General features: G+C 46.7%; 1 protein-coding gene across 5 annotated transcripts in view; it reads left to right on the top strand.

Moving 5' to 3' along the window:
• The window catches only part of fgfrl1a (fibroblast growth factor receptor like 1a), a 444,882-nt gene that overhangs the window by 373,863 nt on the left and 47,003 nt on the right, over positions 1–24,016 (top strand). For 4 of the 5 annotated variants that reach the window (XM_072497561.1, XM_072497560.1, XM_072497559.1 and 1 more), the window contains exon 5: positions 15,239–15,523. The exons of the other annotated variant lie outside the window; for it this stretch is intronic. In XM_072497561.1, coding sequence (XP_072353662.1) covers positions 15,239–15,523 — 285 coding nt within the window. The remainder of the gene's footprint in view (positions 1–15,238; positions 15,524–24,016) is intronic. 5 annotated transcript variants of the gene reach the window in all.

Genomic DNA, 24,016 nt, shown 5'->3' with positions numbered 1-24,016 from the left:
CAAAAGGCGTGTCGAAAAAAGCTGAGTATATATAAAGAAACAGAGAGAAATTGCCTCTTTTGATTGAGAAAAGTAAGGCATTTCCATGGAGAAAGAAATTGGACAAGAGGGTCCAAGGCGGGGACTCCATCTCCATCCCAATTAAGTCCAGGGTGGGAAGGCTCGTGGATGGCTTTCCCATCTGGATTCTAATTGAGACTCTTAAGTTCGCAATTACTGTCCACCTCAGAGCTTCATCCTGCAGCCATTGGTATTCAACCAACAGCAGGTGCAGAGTTGGGGAACCTGAAAAGTCAAATTTGCCAAGGCCCAAGGTAATTCAAAGAAGGTGCAAGGCTTGAACATGTTCCTTTTATTTGCAGAGGACCAGTTTGTGTATGAATGTGTATAATTTCTGGCAAGCTTAATGAGCTACATTATGAACTTGACTGTGTGTCTTAAATCGCTTGTTAGTGTAGCTATTAGTGCACTCAGGGTTGTTCAGCAAGTGCTGCCCAATCATGGGATCACATTGAACAGTAAATATTTTGTTTTGGATTTTGCAAGCACAGCTGGTGGGGTACAGTCTGTATGTTCCCCATTATAACAACCAAAGGAACAAGTCAGCTAATCACTGGGATGTACGACTTACATAGCTGGAATCACACCAGCATTGAAAATCATACAGGATTGTGATGAATTGTGTGACAGGCACAATGTCTCAAAAGTGTCATATGTTCATACACAGGAACCCATTCTCTGCAAGTGAAAAGAATAAGTTCAAGCCTTGTGCCTTTTTAAAAATTACCCCGAGGCATGGGAAGCCGATGGTTCCGAGTTGTTTTCCCCATGGCAATCCCTTGGTTAATCAACTTGCTAACCAATTTGGGATTTTTTTCTCTTGTAGTAGAAATTGTGGTGATTGTCTGAAATTTGGCATTTTTGCATTTGTCCTGATGGGGGCAAAATGGAATGTTTTGGCAACCTGTCTCTCTTTTTAGCAGCAAGAATGAAGGTGTACTGAGTTGGAGCTAACCTTGTGACATGGTTTGGGGGTTAGGAGATAGAGCACGGGGATAATGGGAGATGTGATAACTAGTGTTTCTCAAGGATCTGTATGGGGCCTCAGCTTTTCACCATAGATATCAATGATTCTAATGAAGGAATATAGCATGGTATATCCAAATTTGCTGCTAACATTAAGTTAGATGTGTAGATGAGAGTAGAAAGTGATAATCTCACCTTCCTGCACTGTAGGTTGAAGTTCAGACATTGGCAGATGGTGCTCAATATGGGGCAGTACCACCACCACCTTCTCAAGGGCACTTAGGGATGTACAATAAATACTGCATTGGCCAGCGATATCCACATCCTGTGAATGAATTTTTTAAAAGTGTGAGGTTATGCTCCATTAAAGACAAATTGAAATATTTCCTTAGTGGTGAGAGGTAAGTAGCTGTAGAGAAGCAAAGTGATTTGGAGATCAATGTACATAAGTCACTAAAAGCGAGTGTACAGTCACAAAACATCATCAAAAAGACTGATGGAATGCTGGTCATTGTTAAAAGTAATTTGGAATTCACAAAAATGAGGTTTGAGTTTTTCAGAATCTTGGTCACACTCCATATGAAGTACTGCTTTCAGTTTTCAGAGAAGTCATTTGGGCCTTGGAGGTGGTTCAAATGAACCCTATATATATTAGTGACATTGATGGTCAGACTCAGCATAGTATAGTTTGTAGGCCACAAACGTGTCCAGACCGAGTTGGTAAAAAGCAAACTCGGTTGTTGCAAAGCCAATATATTTACAATACACATCAGACCCCAGCCAGGTCTGCTCTGTCGGTTCCATACCTGACCGACTTTAAACAGGTCTTAATCATGAATGATCTCAGGCTCCCCGACCCCTTAGCGGGGGAACTCGTATTTGGCGAGGCCCACGGGGAGACTGATTGCTCCAACCCTGTAGGTTTCCGGAGGGTTATAACATGCAATTTTGAAAGATGCGGATGATTAACATTTATCTGGAAGTTACGAAATATAATGCAAGGCTCGCAAACGCACTTCTCCTGAGTGAACTCTCTACAACGGTGCAGTGGTCCAAGGAGTGGTAATTTACCTTTAATGTGGCAAAGTGTTCAGCTTTCCATTTTGGCCACAATAATCCTAATTCACGGTATTTTATCGATGGCCAACATTTAACATATTCAACTGTTGAAAAGGATTTGGGTGTGATTGGTACAATTTGAAGTTTACGAATCATGTGGCTCAGGCAGAAAATGTTTTACGAGCGCTGAATGCATCCTTTCTGAGTCGGGATGTTAGTGTTTATCTTAAACTCTATAAGCAGCTGGTCTGCCCACATCTGGAGTGCCACATCTGGAGTGTGCACCCACAGTTTGGAATCCACACTTTCAGAGCGATACACAGCTTCTAGAGAGAGGCGAAGACGTGTTGCCAGGAACATGGACGGCACAAAGGGAATACCCGATGAGGAGTGTTTCAGAATTCTCGGATTACAATCTTTAGAGAAGAGAAGATTGATTTTTGATTTGGTTGCAGTTTATAAATTGATACATGGGGCGGGATACTCCGCAATCGGCGCGATGTCCGCCGACCAGCGCCAGAAACGGCACGAATCAGTCCGGCATCGCACCGCCCCAAAGGTGCGGAATTCTCCGCATCTTGAGGGGCTGAGCCCTCACCTTGAGGGCCTAGGCCCGCGCCGGACTGATTTCCGCCCCGCCGGCTGGCGGGAAAGGCCTTTGGTGTCCCGCCAGCTGGCGCGGAAATGACTTTGCCGTGCGGCGCATACGCAGGAGCGTCAGTGGCCGCTCACGGCATCCCCGCGCATGCGCAGTGGAGGGGGTCTTTTCTGCCTCCGCCATAGTGGAGACCCCACGCCGGGTCGGAGAATGGCCGTTGGCCGCCGTGAATCCCGCCCCCGCCCCCGCCGAAGTCTCCGGTACCGGAGATTGGGCGGGGTGGGAATCGGGCCGCGCCGGTCGGCGGGACCCCCCGCTCAATTCTCCGGCCCGGATGGGCCGAAGTCCCGCAAAGAAATTGCCTGTCCCGCTGGCGTAAATCAAAGCTGGTATTTACTGGCGGGACCAGGCGGCGTGGGTGGGCTCCGAGGTCCTGAGGGGGGGGCGCGGGGCGATCTGACCCCGGGGGGTGCCCCCACGGTGGCCTGGCCCGCGATCGGGGCCCACCGATCCGCGGGCGGGCCTGTGCCGTGGCGGCACTCTTTCCCTTCCGCTTCCGCCACGGTCTCCACCATGGCGGAGGAGCAAGTGACTCTCCCCACTGCGCATGCGCGGGAAACTGTCGGCGGCCGCTGACGCTCCTGCGCATGCGCCGCATTTCCGCGCCAGCTGGCGGGGCAACAAACGCCATTTCCGCCAGCTGGCGGGGCGGAAATCCCTCCGGCGTCGGCCTAGCCCCTCAATGTTGGGGCTCGGCCCCCAAAGATGCGGAGCATTCCGCACCTTTGGGCCGGCGCGATGCCCGTCTGATTGGCGCCGTTTTTGGCGCCAGTCGGCGGACATTGCGCCGTTGGGGAGAATTTCGCCCACTAGCTCTAAGCCTGAAAAGCTCTTTACTCACAATTACAGTATTTTGAGTGGTCAAAAATATAAACTACAGAAATTTGGTTCACATCTTGAGATTCGTAATTTTTTTTCCACATAGAATTGTTGATACTTGGAATGGAATGCTTTGCCTGATTTTGTTGTGGATGCTGAATATGTGACTTTTGGAAGATTTGTCTGATGTTGTTGATGTTCCTGATTTTAATACTGTGCCTATGTGCTTCATATTGTTTGGCAATAAATGTAATCAAATAAATATATAAATAAATAAACAAACCTCCAGTTTGCGATCTTGAAATCATTGATTTAGAGAATCTCTACAGTGCAGAAAGAGGACATTCAGTCCATCGAGTCTGCACCCTTTGAACGACCACACTACATAGGCCCAATCTATTCCTGAAACCCTACCCTAAGGGGTAATTTATCCTGGACAATCCACCTAACCTGCGCATCTTTGGAGGAAACTAGAGCACCCGGAGGAATCCCATGCGGACACGGGGAGGAAAGTGCAAACTCCACACAGACAGTCACCCGAGGACTGAACTCAACCCAGGTCCCTGGCGCTGTGAGGCAGCAGTGCTAACCACTGGGCCACCGTGCCGTCCAGTGAGGATGCCAGAGGCAGATCAATACCTTAGGAGTGGATCAGAAAGGAAACACTGAGCATAAATTTTGGATCATTTGAAAAGGGAGGACATAGAGTTGAAGGAATTGGTAGGATTAGAGGGGGGACGTGGAAAGATTTTTTTTCTCCCAGAGGGTTGCAGGGACTTGGAGCTCACTGCCTGAAAGAATAGTAGAGGTAGAAACTATCGGTACATTTATTATGTAGAGATCTACAGGCAGTCCCTGACTTTACGACATTCGAATTACGACAAACGGCACTTAGAGCGGTAAAATTTTTTTACACTTTTTCGAATTCAAGATGTCGGTTTTGACTTTACGATGCCATGCCTGCCCATCTTTTATATTTTTATGAATACAACTTGTATATTTGATATGTTTTGAATGTGACCGGAAAAATCGCGAAACCTCTCGCCGAAATACCGGGCCCCCTGTGCTCTTCACTCACCAGGCCTTCACATCCGGACCGGAAGGTCGCTACGGAGAATGGCCGCTGTGGCCCAACCGCAGTGTTCTGCCTGGCCAAGGTAGAGTCAGAAATCGGAAAACTGCTTTTGAAAACCAGGAATTGTGGCTGCAATTTGCAGTAAAAATTCTGCCTTCTGCCGCTGGCTGATCTCCAATTGATGACAACGGGATCTTTCACACAATCGTTAAGTTCGAGGAAGAGCCAGGAATTGCAGGGTTACTGACCTAGTGGAGGAAAGTGGGGTCATGCTCCATCGACTTGCAGATGACACAAAGATTGGCCGAGTGGCCGTCAGTGTAGAGGATAGCTAGAATCTCCAATGCGATATAGATGGGTTGGTGAAGTGGGCAATAAAGTGGCAGATGGAATTCAACACAGTGAAGTGTGAGGTCATGCATTTAGGGGGGTTGACCGGTTGTAGGGAGTACACAATAAATGGGAATATACTAAGAGAGGTAGATGAAGTGAGGGACCTTGGCGCACAGGTACACAGGTCCCGAAAGGCAGCAGTTCAAGTAGACCATGGTGTTAAGAATGCATATGAATTGCTCGCCTTCATTGCCAGAGGTATAGAATATAAAAGTAAGGATAGAATGCTGGAATTGTATAAAACACTGGTGAGGCCACAACTGGAATATTGTGTGCAGTTCTGGTCACCACATTACAGGCAGGACGTTATTGCTCTGGAGAGAGTGGAGAGGAGGTTTACAAGAATGTTGCCAGGGCTAGAAAAGTGTAGCTACGAAGAGAGATTGGATAGGTTGGGTTATTTTCCTTGGAACAAAGAAGGCTGAGGGCTGACTTAATTGAGATGTACAAAATTATGAGGGGCAGAGATAGAGTGGGCAGGATAAAATTGTTTCCCTTGGTGGAGAATTATAGAATCATGGGACATAGATTCAAGACAAGTGGAAGAAGGTGTAGAGGGGACATGAGGAAAAACCTTTTTACGCAGAGACTAGTGGGAGTCTGGAATTCGCTGCCTGAGTTCTTGGTGGAGACAGAGACCCTAAACTCTTTTAAAAGGTACCTGGATCTGTACCTTAAGTGCTGGGTTATGTAAGCTACAGGGTTGTGTACCAGGAAGGTGGGATTAGAAAGGGCACCTGGATGCCCTTGGGCTGGCATGGACAAGATGGGCTGAATGGCATCCTTCTGTGCTGTATCTTTTCTATGAGTCTATTCTACGGCTGGCACAGATGGTATGGGCTGAATGGCCTCCTTCTGTGTGGTAAATTTTTAATGATTTTTATGACAATCAGTCCTGGCAGATATCATTAGCTGTATAAATATGCATGGCTAAGAGAAGTGAAGGATTTCTCCAGTTGTGTAGCAAGATCATCAACATATATTTACAATGTCACTAAACAGCACCCAGAAAAGTTCCTCCCCTAGATATTTACTGTCACTATCGCTGAACAAGAATAATTGAAAATCTAATTAAAAGCTAAGTTGGAAAGTATAGTATTTATTTGAAGAAAATACAAGTATTCACATCAACTTTCAATGTACCCCATTGTTGGAGCTGACTCCTTAAGCCCTTCCGCCTCTCCTTCTTTCAAGGTTTTCCGCTCAAGCTTGTAGTCACTCCTCCTTATTTGTTGTGTTTGGCTCGCAATCCATTTTCCTATCACGTCTCTGAAGCATTTTGTGGGTTGTATCTACACTATAGGCACTGTCCAATTGCCTGGATCCCCACCATCCGCGTAGTGTGTCAGCAGTGTGTACCATCCTCATGGAGCATTGCAGGAACACACCAAGGTTCCTTCAACAGCACCTTCCAAACCCACCAGCTCTACCACCTACAAGGACAAGAACCCCATTTGCATGGGAGCACCACTATATATTGTTGTTGTTGTTGGTGCTGTTACCTCAACTGTCCCATGAAGAAATGCACACATTAAAAAAGGGCATACAGACTATCATCGTGCAATTCACACATATCATTTACTGGGTCTTATTACAATTTTGTGTTGGAAGGAAGGCACTTTGCCTGCATATCAAAACATTGCCGGCAAAATGACAGGAATTTTCCAATGTGTAGTGATGCTGGTGAGGTTCACACTGGCAAGACTAATTAATTCTTAAAAGCAATTAACTTTTACATTTTTTGGTTACATTTAGATACCCGAGAAAAGCCTAATGCAAGGGATTATAATATTGCTCTCCCTCCTCCCACACCACCCGTTATTCTCTCACGGGATGTGGGGATCACTGGCAGGGCTAACATTTGTTGCTCATCCCCAATTGCCTTTAAATATAATGGCTTGATCGGCCATTTTGCAGGGAAGTTAATAGTCAAGTGCATTACTGTGGGTCAGGAATCAAATGTAGGCCAGACCAGGTAAGGGTGACAGATTTCCTTCCCCTAAGGGCATTGGTGAACCAGATGGGGTTTTACAGCAATAACCCAAAGTTGTTATAATCACCATCCTTATGTTTCAGGTTTATTAATTGAATTTGATTTGCATCAGCTACAGTTTAGGTCAGTTGGCTGGACGGCTATTTTATGATGCAGAGCAAGGCCAGCAGCGCAGGTTCAATTCCGGTACCGGCTGAGGTTATTCATGAAGGCCCCGCCTTCTCAATCCTGCCCCTCGCTTGAGGTGTGGTGATCCTCAGGTTAAATCTTCCCCTCAAAAGGGAAAGCAGCCTATGGTCATCTGGGCCTATGGCAACTTTACTGATTCTTTAAATGCAGGGTGCTGATAACAGGAATTGGCTTGGAGGTACTGTTACTGAACTTGATCAAACATCATGGGTGTGATTTAACGGAAACATTTCTAAGTGTCATTTTAGGCGCGGTTGGCGGGGTGTTTCCCAAAGGCTGCGTTAGCAAGATCACGGCCGTATTTACCCTGTCGGAAATGAGCCCCATGAGCAACCGTTACTGGTTGTCTCACCATCTGATTCATACCACAGCAGCTCGCTGCTGACATGGGGGTGCTGCTTTTAAACACCCCCTCATCACTCACTTCCAGTCAAAACACAAGCAGGGCAGCGCAGAATTCTGCTCCTCACTTTGGGGATGCTGACTTGACCAGGCTCCTTGACACTGTGGATGCAAGACGGGACTTCCTGTTCCACCAAGGGGGTCGGAGGACTCGCAGCAGGGTCACCAATGCCGCCTGGGACGCATTGGCAACGGCTGTCAGTGTGGGCAGCATGATCAGGAGGACTGCCCTCCAATGTAGGCAGAAAACCTCCATGTAAGTTACCACCTCTCTCCTGGCATCAGTTCTGTCTGCTGATGTGTTATGTACTCTGGGTAACACAGGCTGCAATTGGATGCAGCTTTAACCAAAAGATACTCCAGACCTTGAAGTTAGTTCAATCTGATTTATTGAACCAGTAGCACAGTTAGCACAGTTCTCTATGAGTTCGACTCTCTGCTAACCTAAGTGTGGTTACTCTGTCTGACTGAACCAGACTAGCTCTTAGCCACGTGCTGGAGGTCTGATACTGTACATACACCCTGACTCACTCTGTAGATGTTGGTCTGTGGAAAGAGGCGGGGTGTGAGTGCCTCGTGCCTTTTATAGTGAGATACCACCCCTGAGTGTCCTGCCTGCTCATTGGTCATGTCCTGTTCTCTGTGTTCATTAGCTGCCTGTCTGTGCCCGTCTGTATATCATTATCTGCATGTCTGCATATCATGGCATCTGCCACCCCTTAAATTTGGTGAGCACCACACTGTTGCTGATGCATAAAAGTGAGTCAGCAGTTGGAGGTCTGCTAGACTCCAGGACTCAGCTGAGTCCCAGTCAGATGCCGAGCCTCTGGACAAGGTTATCCCAGAGCTGATGCAGACGATAGGACACAACTGTACGTTTCAGGAGGGGCTGTCAGCAACATTCCTGTGAGTGCATAGCCGATTGGAGGAGTTCCAAAGGCTATAGCCACAGGAAATGATGCCGACAATATGTGGGACCGAGGCCAATACTGCCAGGGTGACGACAACAGTGGAAAGCCTGGAACACAACATCTGCATCATGTGGTGGTGCCCAAGGCATGGTTCAATCTGTGGCAATCATGGCCAAGGGCCTCGACATGATGTCGCAGTTGATGAGGGACATGTCCCAGATGCAGATGGACATTGCCGAGGCACTGCAGAGCATGGCCCAGTCACTGAGGAGCATCGCTGAAGGCGTCAACACAATGGTGCAAACAATGGGGGGGGTCGCCAGGACTGGCAGAGTCAAATAATGCAGAGGCCTCTGGAGCTCACTCCAGCTGGAACTTCGTGTCATGGAGACCCGAGGGTCCTCTGGGCACTGTCTGGGAGTAGGAAGCACTGGAGGCCAACCCGGGGCCTGCCACCAAGGAGACAGTGGCAGTCTCCAGTTCTTCCAAATCCCCCCTCCTGACAACAGCTTATTTCAAGGGCAGCGGGCAGAACAGGTGGTTCGGCGATGCCAGTGACACCAAAGGTCACTCGCCCCTCCCTGGCTGCAGGCCCTCCAGAGGACATCCACAAAGGGCATCAATGGCTACAGTGTGTGAAAAGCAGCAGGTTGTCTCCACCTCTGACGTGCACCCTGGAGACACACCTAGACTAAGCAGCAGACCATAAAAGATCAAGAAGAGGCGATCTCTGAGTAGGCATGGGGAGGAGAGTCACTATCTGTAGCTAGGGGGAATGGAAATGTCAAATGTTCACTCTTAATAATAATTATAATAATCTTTATTGTCACAAGTAGGCTGACATTTACACTGCAATGAAGTTACTGTGAAAAGCCCCTAGTCGCCACAGTCTGGCGCCTGTTCGGGAACGTGGAGAGAGAATTCAGAGGGAGGGATTCTCCACTGAGGTCCTGGTTGATGATGCCGCCACGCCACATTTCTGCCTCACCACGCCGGCGGGATGCTCCGTTTTGCCGGTGTCCGGGAGTTTCCCAACGGCATGGGGCTGCCACACAATGGGAAACCCCATTGACCGGCCGGCTTAACGGTGCATCCTGCCGGCGTGGTGAGGCAGAAATGTGGCTTGGCGGCGTCTTCAACCAGGACCTCAGTGGGCACCCCTTATCCCCAAGGAGCCAATCTCATCCTGGGGTGGTCCTTGAAGATTCCGGGCACTGCCCAGTGTCCCAGAATGTAGGTGTCATGCATGCTCACTGGGAAGCAGGCACACACATGCATGATCTGGAGGTGGTGGTCGCACACGAGTTGAGCAATCAGGCAGTGGAACCCCTTCCTGTTAATTGAAGGGCATTCTGTGATGCCCCGGTACGTGCAAGGCAACATGCGTACCCTCAATTCTTGACCTGGGGCATCCCGGTGATGGCAGAGAATCTCACAGCCCGGGCATCTTGGTCGGCCTGGTCCACCTTAAAGTTGATAGAGTCTGATGCCCATGCATATAGGGCATCTGTGACTTCACGTGTAGGCAGTAGCTTAGGAAATGCCACTCATGTCCCTGCCCGAGCCCTGGTATGAACCGTTTGCATAGAATTCCAGAAGAGATGTGACCTTCACGGCTGCCAGGAGTGGGTGTCATGATCCTCCACCGAGTGCCAAGTCTGCGAGGACATGGTACAGGGGCCGCACTGTCTCTTTGTTGAGACTTAGTCTTCTGCGGCACACGCTGTCCATCTTCTCGAAAGACCAACGATGCCTGTACCCGTTGGGCCATCGCTCATCTCCCCCTCTGGGATCCCCCTTAGCTCGATGGATGGCTGGGTCTTCTGGGTGTGCGACGGCCCCCTGAACATGTGGTGTCGCCTCCAGCCTGCGTGACACCGCTGCTTCCTTCTGCAGCATCTGGCTGCCTGGGATGCACCAGCACTGTGAGAGCAGCCTCTGTGCGACTGACATAACCAGCCATATTTTGTATATGTGTAGGGATTGGAGGAGAGATATCGATAATCAGTTAGGGCTTCCACCTTGGGACCCTCAAAGCCCCCAAACATTTCCCACCCTTTTGTGTCTCACCTTCTCTCTGAGTGTCACCCACCATGCCAAGTTGTGCTGTAAAACCTCGCTCTGCACACTCACTCCTGGCCACAGCAGGAGATCCTAGACCCCATCCCTCTGCCGGGAGCATTAGGGAGACCGTGCTCAGGTCTCCTCCCTGATCCACACACTCACCCAATGGTTGCGGGGATATCCCCAGTGCTGATGTCCAGCTCTTTACTGTTTGATTGTCGGCTGCTGACACTTCGAGAGTTCAGGCACATTGTTCAAGCTGCAAAGTTTAATTGAAATGCGATGCACTAATCAATGTCTGAGACACGGCACGTGTGTCATGAGAAGCCACTTGAGAATATTTTGTTCATTAAACAGTCAACAGTTACAATATTGGCTACAGGAATAGTGCCAGAGGACTGGAGGACAGCAAATGTGGTCCCTTTGTTCAAAAAGGGGAGCAGAGACAACCCCGGCAACTATAGGCCGGTGAGCCTCACGTCTGTAGTGGGCAAAGTCTTGGAGGGGATTATAAGAGACAAGATTTATAATCATCTAGATAGGAATAATATGATCAGGGATAGTCAGCATGGCTTTGTGAAGGGTAGGTCATGCCTCACAAACCTTATTGAGTTCTTTGAGAAGGTGACTGAACAGGTAGATGAGGGTAGAGCAGTTGATGTGGTGTATATGGATTTCAGCAAAGCGTTTGATAAGGTTCCCCACGGTAGGCTATTGCAGAAAATACGGAGGCTGGGGATTGAGGGTGATTTAGAGATGTGGATCAGAAATTGGCTAGCTGAAAGAAGACAGAGGGTGGTGGTTGATGGGAAATGTTCAGAATGGAGTACAGTCACAAGTGGAGTACCACAAGGATCTGTTCTGGGGCCGTTGCTGTTTGTCATTTTTATCAATGACCTAGAGGAAGGCGCAGAAGGGTGGGTGAGTAAATTTGCAGACGATACTAAAGTCGGTGGTGTTGTCGATAGTGTGGAAGGATGTAGCAGGTTACAGAGGGATATAGATAAGCTGCAGAGCTGGGCTGAGAGGTGGCAAATGGAGTTTAATGTAGGGAAGTGTGAGGTGATTCACTTTGGAAGGAATAACAGGAATGCGGAATATTTGGCTAATAGTAAAGTTCTTGAAAGTGTGGATGAGCAGAGGGATCTAGGTGTCCATGTGCATAGATCCCTGAAAGTTGCCATCCAGGTTGATAGGGTTATGAAGAAGGCCTATGGAGTGTTGGCCTTTATTGGTAGAGGGATTGAGTTCCGGAGTCAGGAGGTCATGTTGCAGCTGTACAGAACTCTGGTACGGATGCATTTGGAGTATTGCGTACAGTTCTGGTCACCGCATTATAGGAAGGACGTGGAGGCTTTGGAGCGGGTGCAGAGGAGATTTACCAGGATGTTGCCTGGTATGGAGGGAAAATCTTATGAGGAAAGGCTGATGGACTTGAGGTTGTTTTCGTTGGAGAGAAGAAGGTTAAGAGGAGACTTAATAGAGGCATACAAAATGATCAGGGGGTTGGATAGGGTGGACAGTGAGAGCCTTCTCTCCGCGGATGGATATGGCTGGCACGAGGGGACATAACTTTAAACTGAGGGGTAATAGATATAGGACAGAGGTCAAAGGTAGGTTCTTTACGCAAAGAGTAGTGAGGCCGTGGAATGCCCTACCTGCTACAGTAGTGAACTCGCCAACATTGAGGGCATTTAAAAGTTTATTGGATAAACATATGGATGATAATGGCATAGTGTAGGTTAGATGGCTTTTGTTTCGGTGCAACATCGTGGGCCGAAGGGCCTGTACTGCGCTGTATTGTTCTATGTTCTATGTAATATTTGAAAATTAACTAAGTAACATTCCATATATCTCACTAACCATTAAACAACAAGGAAACGTCACCGTTCCATATTGGTACCAATACAAAGCGATAGCACCTCATTTTCTATAATAATAATCCTTATTATCACAAGTAGGCTTACATTAACACTGCAATGAAGTTACTGTGAAAAGCCCCTAGTTGCCACATTCCGGCGCCTGTTCGGGTACACCGAGGGAGAATTCAGAATGTCCAAATTACCTAACAGCACTTATTTTGGGATTTGTGGGAGAAAACCGGAGCACCCGGAGGAAACCCACGCAGACATGGGGAGAACGTGCAGACTCGGCACAGACAGTGACCCAAGCCAAGAATCGACCCTGGGACCCGAGCGCTGTGAAGTGACACTGCTAACCACTGTGCTACCATGCCGCCCACATATAAAACAACACGGTATCACCCCTCGCAGGTTCCTCAACAAAAATGGAGGATTAGCCTAAGAATGTGTTATTATGTCCAGAACTTTGTTTTGGAAATGATCTGCCTATCAATGTGTTATTTGTTCCACGCATCAGTGCCATTCTCCATCCAGGAGCCACAGCTGTGCAGGCCCCTCCCACACGGCCCAATCTCACCGGAACCAAATCCTGGCACCCACATATTTCATTGGCGCTCAAGGTGCAATTGAACATCCTTGACTTCCAGCGTGTTTAACCCGCGGTGAGGTTCCAGTTACATGCAGCACTCACCACACCAGCAACAAAAGCAGCAGCAATTTGCAAAAGCATTTCTTCAACGGCATCATCAAGTGGCCCATTAGAATCAATGTTGTGCACTATCTCCCGCAGCGTATTCTTGCCTCAAACTGGATTGCCTTCTGGACTCGTACGTCCCCCTGAGCCCGGTGTTCCCGGACCCAGGTATCTTTCCTTCTTTCCCGCTACAGAAAAGCAAGGAAACAGCAACAGCATCCTCCAGGCATTTGCAGCCACCAGCAGGAGCAAACAGCAAACACAACTTGCAGATGTGAAGCGCTGTCACAACTAACAAGGCCAATTCCTTATTAGCAATAGCCTTCAGTTGTGAAGCTAGAGGCTGCTCACAGACAAAGGGAGTTAAAGTGACCTTCAGCGTAGAATCAGGAGCAGGGCTCTGTCCTGGAAGTGTTTGGTAGGACTGACAGGCAGCAGCTGTAGTTGTCCCTGTTATGTGTTTCCAGAATATTTTGAAGATGGCTTGAAAGCCTCACAGACGAAAAGCCCCTCACGACCTCCCCATGCACCCCCCCCCCAACGATGTCCCCAACCTGGAACGCTTCAGCTAACCAACCAAGCCCAACCCCCTGGAGGGGTTCCATCGCCCCCCCCCGGAGCATTGGGGCAGCAGCTCCAGCACCTTTGAGCTGCATGCTGGAAAATGGAAATGGCTACTCACCTCCTCAGTTCCCCTCAGCAGCCATCGTGCCAGCTTCATGTTTGTAAAAAGGAGCACTAAACGATGCCCATCTGATTTCCCACTGGGGAGCTGGTTAATTCCTGGGAGGTCGTTACATTCAACTCTAATCTTGCTAATGAGATGGAAATTAATGGCAAATGAGGGTTAATGATATGCTTGGCTCATTCGGCCATAATCCGGGACTTGCCACCAGGAGCGGGACGGTTAGATGGCAAACTGATTCTTCCAGGAATTTCTGTTCACGTTACACATTTTCACTTCTTTTCTCTTTTTACCTTCTGAAGTTCGCCCCCTAAACAAGTCTGCTCGACTAAGTCAACACAAGGACAAATATACATAAGTATATTATTGATAGTTGAGAATTCCAGATTCCTTTAAAATAGTTTCAAACCCATCACAAGTTAATGTGAACATCAATGGCAAGATTTGGAGCTCTGGAACAGAAGTAGTTTATTATATAGTAAGAGCTGAGAACAAGGATTGTCTGGAAATATCTTTGGCATATCAAAGCACAATTGGTAAACTGGTTCCAAAATATCTAGGTGTTTAATTTCTTTCGGTAGTTCGATAGAGAATTTAAAGGGCAACAATGGTGCAGTGGTAATATCCCGGGACGAATGATCCAGAAGCCAGAGGCTCTGGGCTGGGAACATGGGTTCAAATCCCACCCATAACAGAATTCAGTCAACCAAATCTGGAATTGAAAACTAGTCTCAATAATGGTGACCATGAAGCTATCATCAATTAAAAAAATCAGGTTCACTTATGCCACTTAGGGTAGGAAATCTGCCGTTGCGACCTGGCCCCCCTACGTGTGAGTCCTGACCCACAGTACTGTGGTTGACTCTTAACTGTCCTGCGAAATGGTGACGAACCACTCGGTTGAAAGGCAATTAGGGAGGGGCTACAAATGTTGGCCTTGCCAGTGATGCCCGCACCTCATGAAAGAATTGAAAAACTGACTTGTGCCAAATTGCTTTGCACGCTCTTTAATGGAGTCTAATTGAGTAGAGGCTAATGGTTACAGTGCAAAGGGGGAGCTAAATGGGGGACAAAGGAACAGAATGATATGGTAACATGAAGTAAGGTGGGAGAAAAACCTTTGTGGAGGATAAACACCAGCCTCGACCTGTTGGGCTGCATGAGCTATATCTCTGCTATAAATTATATTAATAAAGAATTTTTATCTGAATACATTAACCATCTCATGGGACAGCTGTCTGAAACAGGACGGCCAAATAATTCTATTAGATCTTCTTTGCAGATGAATCGAACCCGTTAAATAGAATCGATTGATTCTTCCTATTTAAGTTAGCAGTTATTTCTCATCAGGCAAATGTGCACTTGTTCAACAACAGAGTGGTAACAACTTTTCTTTGGTAATTTGTAGTCAGGCCCAGGTTTACCCAACCCACCAAAATGCGTCGCAGAGTGATAGCCCGTCCCGTGGGCAGCTCGGTCCGGCTGAAGTGCGCTGCGAGTGGGTATCCCCAGCCCGATATCACCTGGCTGAAGGACAACAAGCCTCTCGCACCTGAGGACATGGGAGACATCAAGAAAAAGAAGTGGACTTTGACCCTGAAAAGCTTAAGGCCCGGAGACAGTGGAAAGTACACGTGCCGCGTCTTTAGCAGAGCGGGCGAAATCAATGCAACGTACAAGGTTGAAGTAATCCGTAAGTACTGCACTGGATTTAAGAAGGGATTAAAATAATGGTCTATTTGAAGACAGTTGCAAGCGGTCTTTATGTTTACAATGAGAAACACATGGCCCAAGTCTGTGCTCTGCTCTGAAAGAGTCGAACCTGGAGCGCGCTGCACATCTGGTAGTGATAAGATCGTGCAGCTGTGTGCAGATGCTAAATGTGTTTCCATTCTAAACACAGGAGCAAGATACAGAACTCAAATCAGACCTCACCCCACTGTCAGATGTGGTGGCTTTATTTCGAAAATCTGAATGAGACAGAAGCAAAAGCTGAAGGCTACACTTTTTTGAATATGCCAGTCAACATCGAAAACAAATATTTATTCTTCACATGTTTAACAGTTACCCAAGATTCATTTACTAGAGACCTTTACTTATTTTCCAAAACAATAGGTGCATTAGATATTCCATTTAATTCTGTTTTAATTGAAAAGCAGTTGATTTTAGGGACTGACTAAAGGTTTACTCGATTCATTTCTTCCTCCCCTGCCCCCTCTCCTAAATTTTCTCCTCTCCTTGAGGCTGAACAGTTCCAATTTGTTGAATACCAGATTCGGAGTCGAAGGTACAGGGCAAAAGTCTAGAGAAGATTTTTGTATTTGCAAAATATGTCAGGAGAAATTTGAAGATGGCAGGGACTGTGTGCAGTGCTGGACCCAGCTTCACAGCATTATCATGGGACATTTTGAGGATTGAGTCAAACATTTATATCTAAAAGCTTTATATCTCTCTCGTACTCATTTAAGACACTGACCAGTACTATTATGTGATCACACAGGTATTGAACAGCCCTCTCTCGTCCCGCTCAACCAGCTATTGTTCACATAAGCAAGAACCTAAACATAAGGGAGGGGGTCCAGATCATTGGACCATGACAGCCAAATCCAATTCTATCCTCCTTGACCTGAGGCCCAGTCGACCCCACTGGGCGTCAATCACGAACAGGAACCATTGCCGATTACTTCCCCCTAACTGCTGCCTTAGCTGATTAACTCAGTACAGACCGAGTTCCATGTTGAGTCCTTCTGGGCTGCATGGCCTTTAACTTTAGGCGATTGGGAAGCTCACAAGGCATTTCTCATATCGCAGTTGATTACTTGAAATTAATTTTAAATTGTATTAAGTGCATTCAGTTCAAATAGGAACGTATACAGGTAGCTCCCCCACCTGGCTCAGTTGTAGGTGCACAGCCTTGTGTAGTATGTATGACCCACGCAGGCTAGGAATATGCAGTTCCCACTTTGTGTTAAATTAGCTGATTTCAGTTGTGATGAACAGAAAAGGCTTTGCATTTATATAGCACCTTCTATAAAGTCAGCCGACCCAAAGCACTTCACAGCAAATGAAGTGCTTTTGAATTTTAGTCATGATTGGAATTTAGGAAACAAGGCAGCCAACAGTAAGGTTCCAGTGACTGCCAGAGGTACTGATCAGAGACTCCGTTTTTATTTTAAATTTTAGAGTACCCAATTATTATTTTTCTCCAATTAAGGGGCAATTTGGTGTGGCCAATCCACCTAACCTGCACATCTTTGGGTTGCGGGGGTGAAACCCACGCAGACATGGGGAGAATGTGCAAACTCCACACGGACAGTGACCCAGGGCCGGGATTCGAACCCGGGTCCCCAGCACCGCAGTCCCAGTGCTACCCACTGCACCACATGCTGCCCTCGAGACTCCGTTTTAATGATGTTGATTGGAGGATAAATGTTCACCAAGACAACAAGGAGAACCTCCCTGCTCTTCTATGAATCCATCTCATGGGCCTTTTTATTTGAAAGGGTAGTAAAGTCCTTTGTTTCCTGTCCCATTAATGAAGACAGTACCTCTGGGTGTGCAGCACTCCCTTCATCCTGCACTGAGGCGTCATCTTAGATTATAAACTCAAATCGCTAGAGTGGGACTTGAACCCCAACCTCCTGTCCCAGAGTTGAGAATGCTACTGTTGAGTGACACCCAGCATCCCTGGGTTATGGAGGGTAAAATAAAAACCAGTCAGGGTTACCACTCCAAATTGTTATCCAGTGGCCTGCTACATGTAAATGAGTATAATTTTATGCATTTTTTGGATGTGAGCATTGCTGCCAAGGTCAGCACTGATCGCTCATCCCTTATTGCCCTTGAGTACGTGGCGGTGAGCCACCCATGCGATCCACTCCTGCCCATGTGGTGAAGGTACTTCATCACTGCTGCTGTGGAGAGAGTTGCATAATTTTGACTCAGTAATGACCAAAACACGGCAACAGAAGTCATCGTGGGGATGAGATGTGCCTTGCGGGGAACCTGGACGTGATGGTGTTTACGCCTGCTTTGTCCATCTGGGTGGCGGAGGTTGAGGGTTTGGGTGTTTTCCTACAAAGAAGCATTGATGGGTTTTCCAGAAGAAGCCCCTCGTAGCTGGAATGTTTTCAGCACAGTGAGAGACCAAGAAAGGCGAGGTAAATATGCAGTTGCAGTTTGAGGTACTACCTAGTCGCATTTGGCGGCCTTTTGTTAGTTAATTAGTGGCCTTCAGGGCTCCAGTCCCATTAAAGGACAAATGCCCTCTCTGAAGGGATGCCAGTCAATCAGAGAGCCAGCAGTTCAGCAGGCTTAGCAGTGCCACTGGAAGCAGTGGCCACTTCTAGGACTACACCTGGCAGAAAGGACGCCTTGGGAACTGAAGACCCATCCAAAGTGGTAAGTGTGGTGCCGGGGTCAAAGAGTCATAGATGTTCACAGCATGGAAACAGGCTCTTCGGCCCAGCTGGTCCATGCCGCCCACTTTCTATCACTAAGCTAGTCCCACTTTCCTGCATTTGGCCCATATACCTCAGTCAGTCAGGCAGAAGGGAGGGGATTGGTAACAAAATGGGATGTTCCCATGGGAGTGGTCATTTCCTCCAGGGGCTCCTCCAAGGGCAGAGTGCCCGATTAGGAGGACACCTCACTCCAGCTGGCAGGGAGGCCACCAGGGTTCGCCAGCAGTCTCTCTCTATGGTGGAGTGAGTCTAGCCGCTGGTAAAATGCTAGGGGTGGCAGTATGTAGCCCTTAGTTGGCCATTTAAGTGGCTCCATTCGCCTCTGGATGAAAGGGCTTCCCTCCACCTTCCTCAACATTTATAAAATGCCAAGAAGGGGGGGCACTCTACCCCATCACGTCCCTGACCACGTTAACAGCACCCTCTTACCCCCCAATTCCCAGCTGGTCTCTAGAAATCCAGCCCTACGTGTTAGATCAAGCTTGACTATGATATTTCCCACAATCGAAGTGAGCCACTGACACTCACCAATGACATAATGAAAATGGCTCTTTTAGTGAGGTCGACTATGGCACAATTATTTATGTTCATGGATGTTAACAAATGATACCTACAATAAGCACAAAACCTGCTCGGAAACAGAATAATGGCTATATACTTTCATAGTTGAGCCCCATGCTGAGATTACTGCCTTGTATGCATTTTGAGCTATCCACTATCAAGGAAATCCTACAGGCAATCATGATTTAGGAGTCTGGAAGTTAATTAGGATGTTTTTTAAACCTTGAGTTACACACTGCCAGCTGGTAATAAGGGCAGTTCATTCATGAAAAATTGAACAGAACAGGCCCATGTTGGTCTTTTTCTGTCCTATTAGCAAAACCGTATGGAATTCAGAGTCACTGGGGAAAAATTCTGTTTTTCTCTCGGTGTCCAGAGTTTCTGCCAGAATCTTGAAATGAATTTTAAAACGGTGATGTGCAGACAGCTAAAATGTAGCAGAACCTTGTTAAATGCAGTTAGATTCCTCAATCTGGTGTACCTCCTTTTGGCTGTGAAATGGCCCAAGAGTCCAGAAGATCCAACAAACATATTTAGAATAGCACAAACAGGAGAAAAGTTATTTTGCTGAGAGGTTGTCTCCGGGAGGTTTAGTTTTCTGGGGAATTGGAGTGATTGCCATTTGCGTGGTCGTATACTGTGGCCAGTTGCCCCTTTTTCTGTACATTCAAATAGTGTAACATTGCCAGAGCTAATTAATGCCCTCCCCAACCCCATCCACAACTGCAAATGACAGATTCAGTCCTGCCCCTCTTCCCTCCCCCCCCACACAAATAACCCCTTATGATAAATGTTCAAGCCATGCCCTTGAAGTTCAACAAGTCTTCGCTGAAAAAAAACTGAAAAATGCGGGAAAAACTCAACAGGTCTAGCAGCATCTGTGGGGAGAGAGAATAGAGTTAATGTTTCAAGACCGCCTGACTCCTCTTCAGGGCTTTTCCTTCAGAGTCTTTACTGATTGCAGCTAACTACCCACAAGGTCAACAAAGCTTTGCAACGTTCCCATATGAAATGGGGATAGCTCTGCCTGTGACAACTGGTAATTGGTGCGAGAACTAATGACGAATCAACGTGCAGAAACAAACCCCCCCCCCCAAAAGGCATTTAATCGACCAATTAACAAAGTGAAAGGAATTGTAAATGCATCGATTGCTTTTCCCTCTGTCAACATAAGTAGTGGTTGAGGCAACAGAATCCGTTCTAAATGAGCATTGAGGGGAGTGATTCTCCACCCACTTCTCAAGTCGTTTGCTTCATTGCTCAAGTCTTTTGCCTTATTTATTAAATTTGTGCTGTTCACTTCTAAGTTATAAAATACATTTTGAGAGTCAAATAAAACACCAAGAAACAATCAGGTCCTGGCACTTATAACGATCCACTGACAGATTTCTGAAACCTTCTTGATCAGCATTATTCAAGGCAGTAGAGGGATGTTGATGGAAATTTTCAAACCTCTATTTCCTCTCTCTCTCTCTCTCTCTCCACCCCCCGCCAACCCCCCCCCCCCAATCCCCATAAACATTCCTCAGTGTTTTACCTTGCGAAAACCTTCTTCTTCTGAAAAAATCAAAACCGGTTTAAGAGGATATTGCAATTCTGTTTGGCCTCTTCTCAAAATGGAAGTGAGAGCACGATGAGGGGTGAATTATATACCTTCTCTCGTGGTGTGTTTGAAGGCGGGGAGAGTGGGAGTGTGATGTGTGAGCACCCCACTGCCTTCCCAGCTCCGGGACGGAAAGGCCAGTGGCCGGACTTCCAACCGAGCCAATTAAAGTAGGCACTAATCAGCTGTGTTTCTTTCCAATATGGTTTGCTGTGAGCACTTTAATATATTCTGTCATCAAATCCTAGAATCCCTACCGTGCAGCCCATCGGGTCTGCACCAAACCTCCGAAAGAGCACCCTACCTAGGCCCACGCCCCCATCCTATGCTCATAACCCCAGAACCACTTGTAACCTTTGGACACCAATTTAGCATGGCCAATCCACCTAACCTGCACATCTTTGGACTGTGGGAGGAAACCGGAGCACCCAGAGGTAAACCACGGGGAGAATGTGCAGACTCCACACAGTGATCCACGCTGGAATTGGACACAGGTCCCTGGTGCTGTGAGGCAGCAGTGCTAACCACTGTGTTACCATGCCGCCCATTCGGCCCTTAAGTGGCTATTTAACATAGGAGAATAAGAGTTAGGAACAGAAGTAGACCCTTCAGCTCTTCAAGCCTTGGCTGATCTCATTGTGGTCTCAAATCCACTTTCCTGTCTGCCCATCCCCCCACCCCTCCCATCACCCTTGGTTTCCTTATCTATCAACAATCTATTTAATGCACTTTGAGTAAAATCAATGACCCAGCCTCCACTGCTGTCTGAGGAAGAGAAATAAAAATTTCCCCATCTGCGTCTTAAAAGGGAGACCTCTTATTTTTAAGCTGTGTCCCCTGGTTCTAGTCTCCCCCACATGAGGAAGCTTCCTCCCATTATCCACTCTGCCAAGTCCTCTCAGTGCGTTATATGTTTCCATAAGGTAGCGCTTTTTTAAAAAAAAATCTTTCATGGGGCATGGGAGCCACTGGCAAGGTCAGCATTTGATGTCCATCAGCTTGCTTGGCCATTTCAAAGGGCAGTTAAGAGTCAAGCACATCCATGTAGGTCTGGAATCACATGTAGTCCTGACCAGATAAGAATGGAAGATTCCCTCAAGGGCATTTTATGACAATCAGTGGTAGTTTCATGGCACCGTCAGAGAGGAGATTTTACGACTCCAGATTTATTAACTGAATTTAAATTCCATCAGCTGCTGTGGGGGTATTTGAATACGTGTCCCCATTAACATTGGCCTGTGCCTCTAGGTTACTAGTACATTACTAGACATTGCTACCGCATCACTATCTCCCCCTTCAAAGTCCAATGGATATCGGCCCAACCTGTTCAACCATTATTCATAAGATAAGCCCTTCACCCAAGGATGAGTCGAATGAACCTTCCATGAACTGCTTTGAATGTAATGAAATCCTTTTTCAAAGAAGGAGACAAAAACTGTACTCCAGATCTCACAGAATCCTTGTACGGCTGCAGTAAAACTTCTCTATTTTTGTATTTCTTACCCTTGGCCTTCTCGTCGCCTTCCTAATTACTTCCTGTACCTGCATGATTTTTTTGTGATTCATGTGCCAGGACACCCAGATCTCTCTGTACCACTGAGTTCTGCAATCTGTCTCCATTGAAATAATATGCTGCTTTTCCATTCTCCCTGCCAACGGGGACAAGTTCACGGTTTCTCACATTAAACTCCCATCAGCCAAATGTTTGCCAACTCACTTAACCCATCTACATACATCTGTAGGCTCTTTAACCCTGTCTTGCCAATGTACTTTCCTCACTATTTTGGTATCATTGGCAAGTTTAGCTTCACCCAAGTCATTGATCTAGGTGAGGCCCCAGCTCTGATCTCTGTAGCACTCCACTCCAGTTTGCCAACCTGAAAAAGATCTATTTATCCTTCCTCTCTGCTTCCTTCTAGCCAATCAATCCTTTATTCATGCTAAGATGTTGGACCTACACCATGTACTCTCATCTTGTGTGATAGCCTTTAATGTGACACTTTACCAAATGCCTTTTGGGAACCCAAGTACATCACATTCACAGGTTCCCCTTTATCCACCTTGCTTGTTACTTCTTCAAAGAACTCTAATAAGTTAGGTAAACATGATTGTATGTTAACAAAATCATGTTGATTCCCTGATCGCATTATGATTTTCTAGATATCCTAACACCCCCATAATAATGGATTCTAGTAATTTCCCTATGACAGGCGTTAGGTTATCTGGCCTATAGTTTCCTGCTTTCTGTCTCCTTTCTTTAATAAAGATTTTACATGAGCTATTTTCCAATCAGCTGCACCCTTCCAAATCTAAGAAATGTGGGAAGATTATAACTATGATTGTCCCTGCAGCCATTTATTTTAAGACCATAGGATTCAGGTCATCTGGTCCTGGGGACTTGTTAGCTTTCAGGGCTAATAGCTTTCCCAGCACTTTTTCTCTGGTGATGGTGATTGGTTCAAGATTTTCCCTCTCGTTCACCTCGTGATTTTCAAGTAAACTTTGGAACGTTTTTCAAGTCTTCCACAGTGAAGACCTCACACAACATACCTGTTCAACACCTCTGCTATTTCCTCATTTTCCATGATCAATTTCCCAGACTCCCTCTCTAGAAGTTTAATACTAGTTTTATTTACTCTTTTCCTATTTAAATACTTGCAGAAACTCTGACGATCAGTTTTTATGTTATTAGCTACTTTCTCCCTTTTTTTTGTCATTATTTCCTGGTTCTTAAAATTTGACCAATATCCTGAACTTTGCAGATTTGTATATTTCTTTCAATTTGATACTACCCTGAACTTCCTTATTTAGCCACAGACGATGCATCCTTCTCAAATATTCTCTCTTTTTCACCGGGATAAATATGTCCTTCAAGTCTGCCGCAGCATCTCTACTATCCTAGCTTTTAAACTAGTTTCCAATTCACTCTAACTAGAAACGTAGTAAATAGAAGCAGGAGGAGGCCTTTCGGCCCTTCGAGCCTGTTCCACCATTCGTTAAGATCATAGCTGCTCATCCAACTCAGCAACCTGTTCCTGCTCCCCCCCCCATATGCTTTGATCCCTTTAGCCCCAAGTACTATATCTAACATCTTCTTGAAAACATAAAATATTTTGGCCTTAACTGCTTTCTGTGGTAGTGAATTCCACAGGCTCACTATTCTCTGGGTGAAGAATTTCTCCTCATCTCAGTCCTAAAAGGTTTATTCCATATCCTTAGACTGTGACCCCTGGTTCAGCCAGCCCAGGAATGAATCTGGTGAACCTTCGCTGCACTCTCTCTAGAGCAAGAACATCCTTATTCAGAAAAGGAGACCAAAATGGCACACAATATTCCAGGTGTGATATCACCAAGCCTCTGTATAATTACAGCAAGACATCCCTGGTCCTATGCACGAATCCTCTTGCAATGAAGGCCAACATACCATTTGCCGTCTTTACCGCCTGCTGCACCTGCATGCTTACCTTCAGGGACTGGTATATGAGGACACCCAGGTCCCTTTGCACATTCCTCTCTCTCAATCTATACCTATTTGGATAATAATCTGCCTTTCTGTTTT

This window comes from Scyliorhinus torazame, chromosome 3, assembly GCF_047496885.1.
Source record: "Scyliorhinus torazame isolate Kashiwa2021f chromosome 3, sScyTor2.1, whole genome shotgun sequence".
NCBI lineage: Eukaryota > Metazoa > Chordata > Chondrichthyes > Carcharhiniformes > Scyliorhinidae > Scyliorhinus > Scyliorhinus torazame.
Note: the sequence above shows the minus strand (reverse complement) of the source record. Positions and strands in the feature narration are given on the sequence as shown.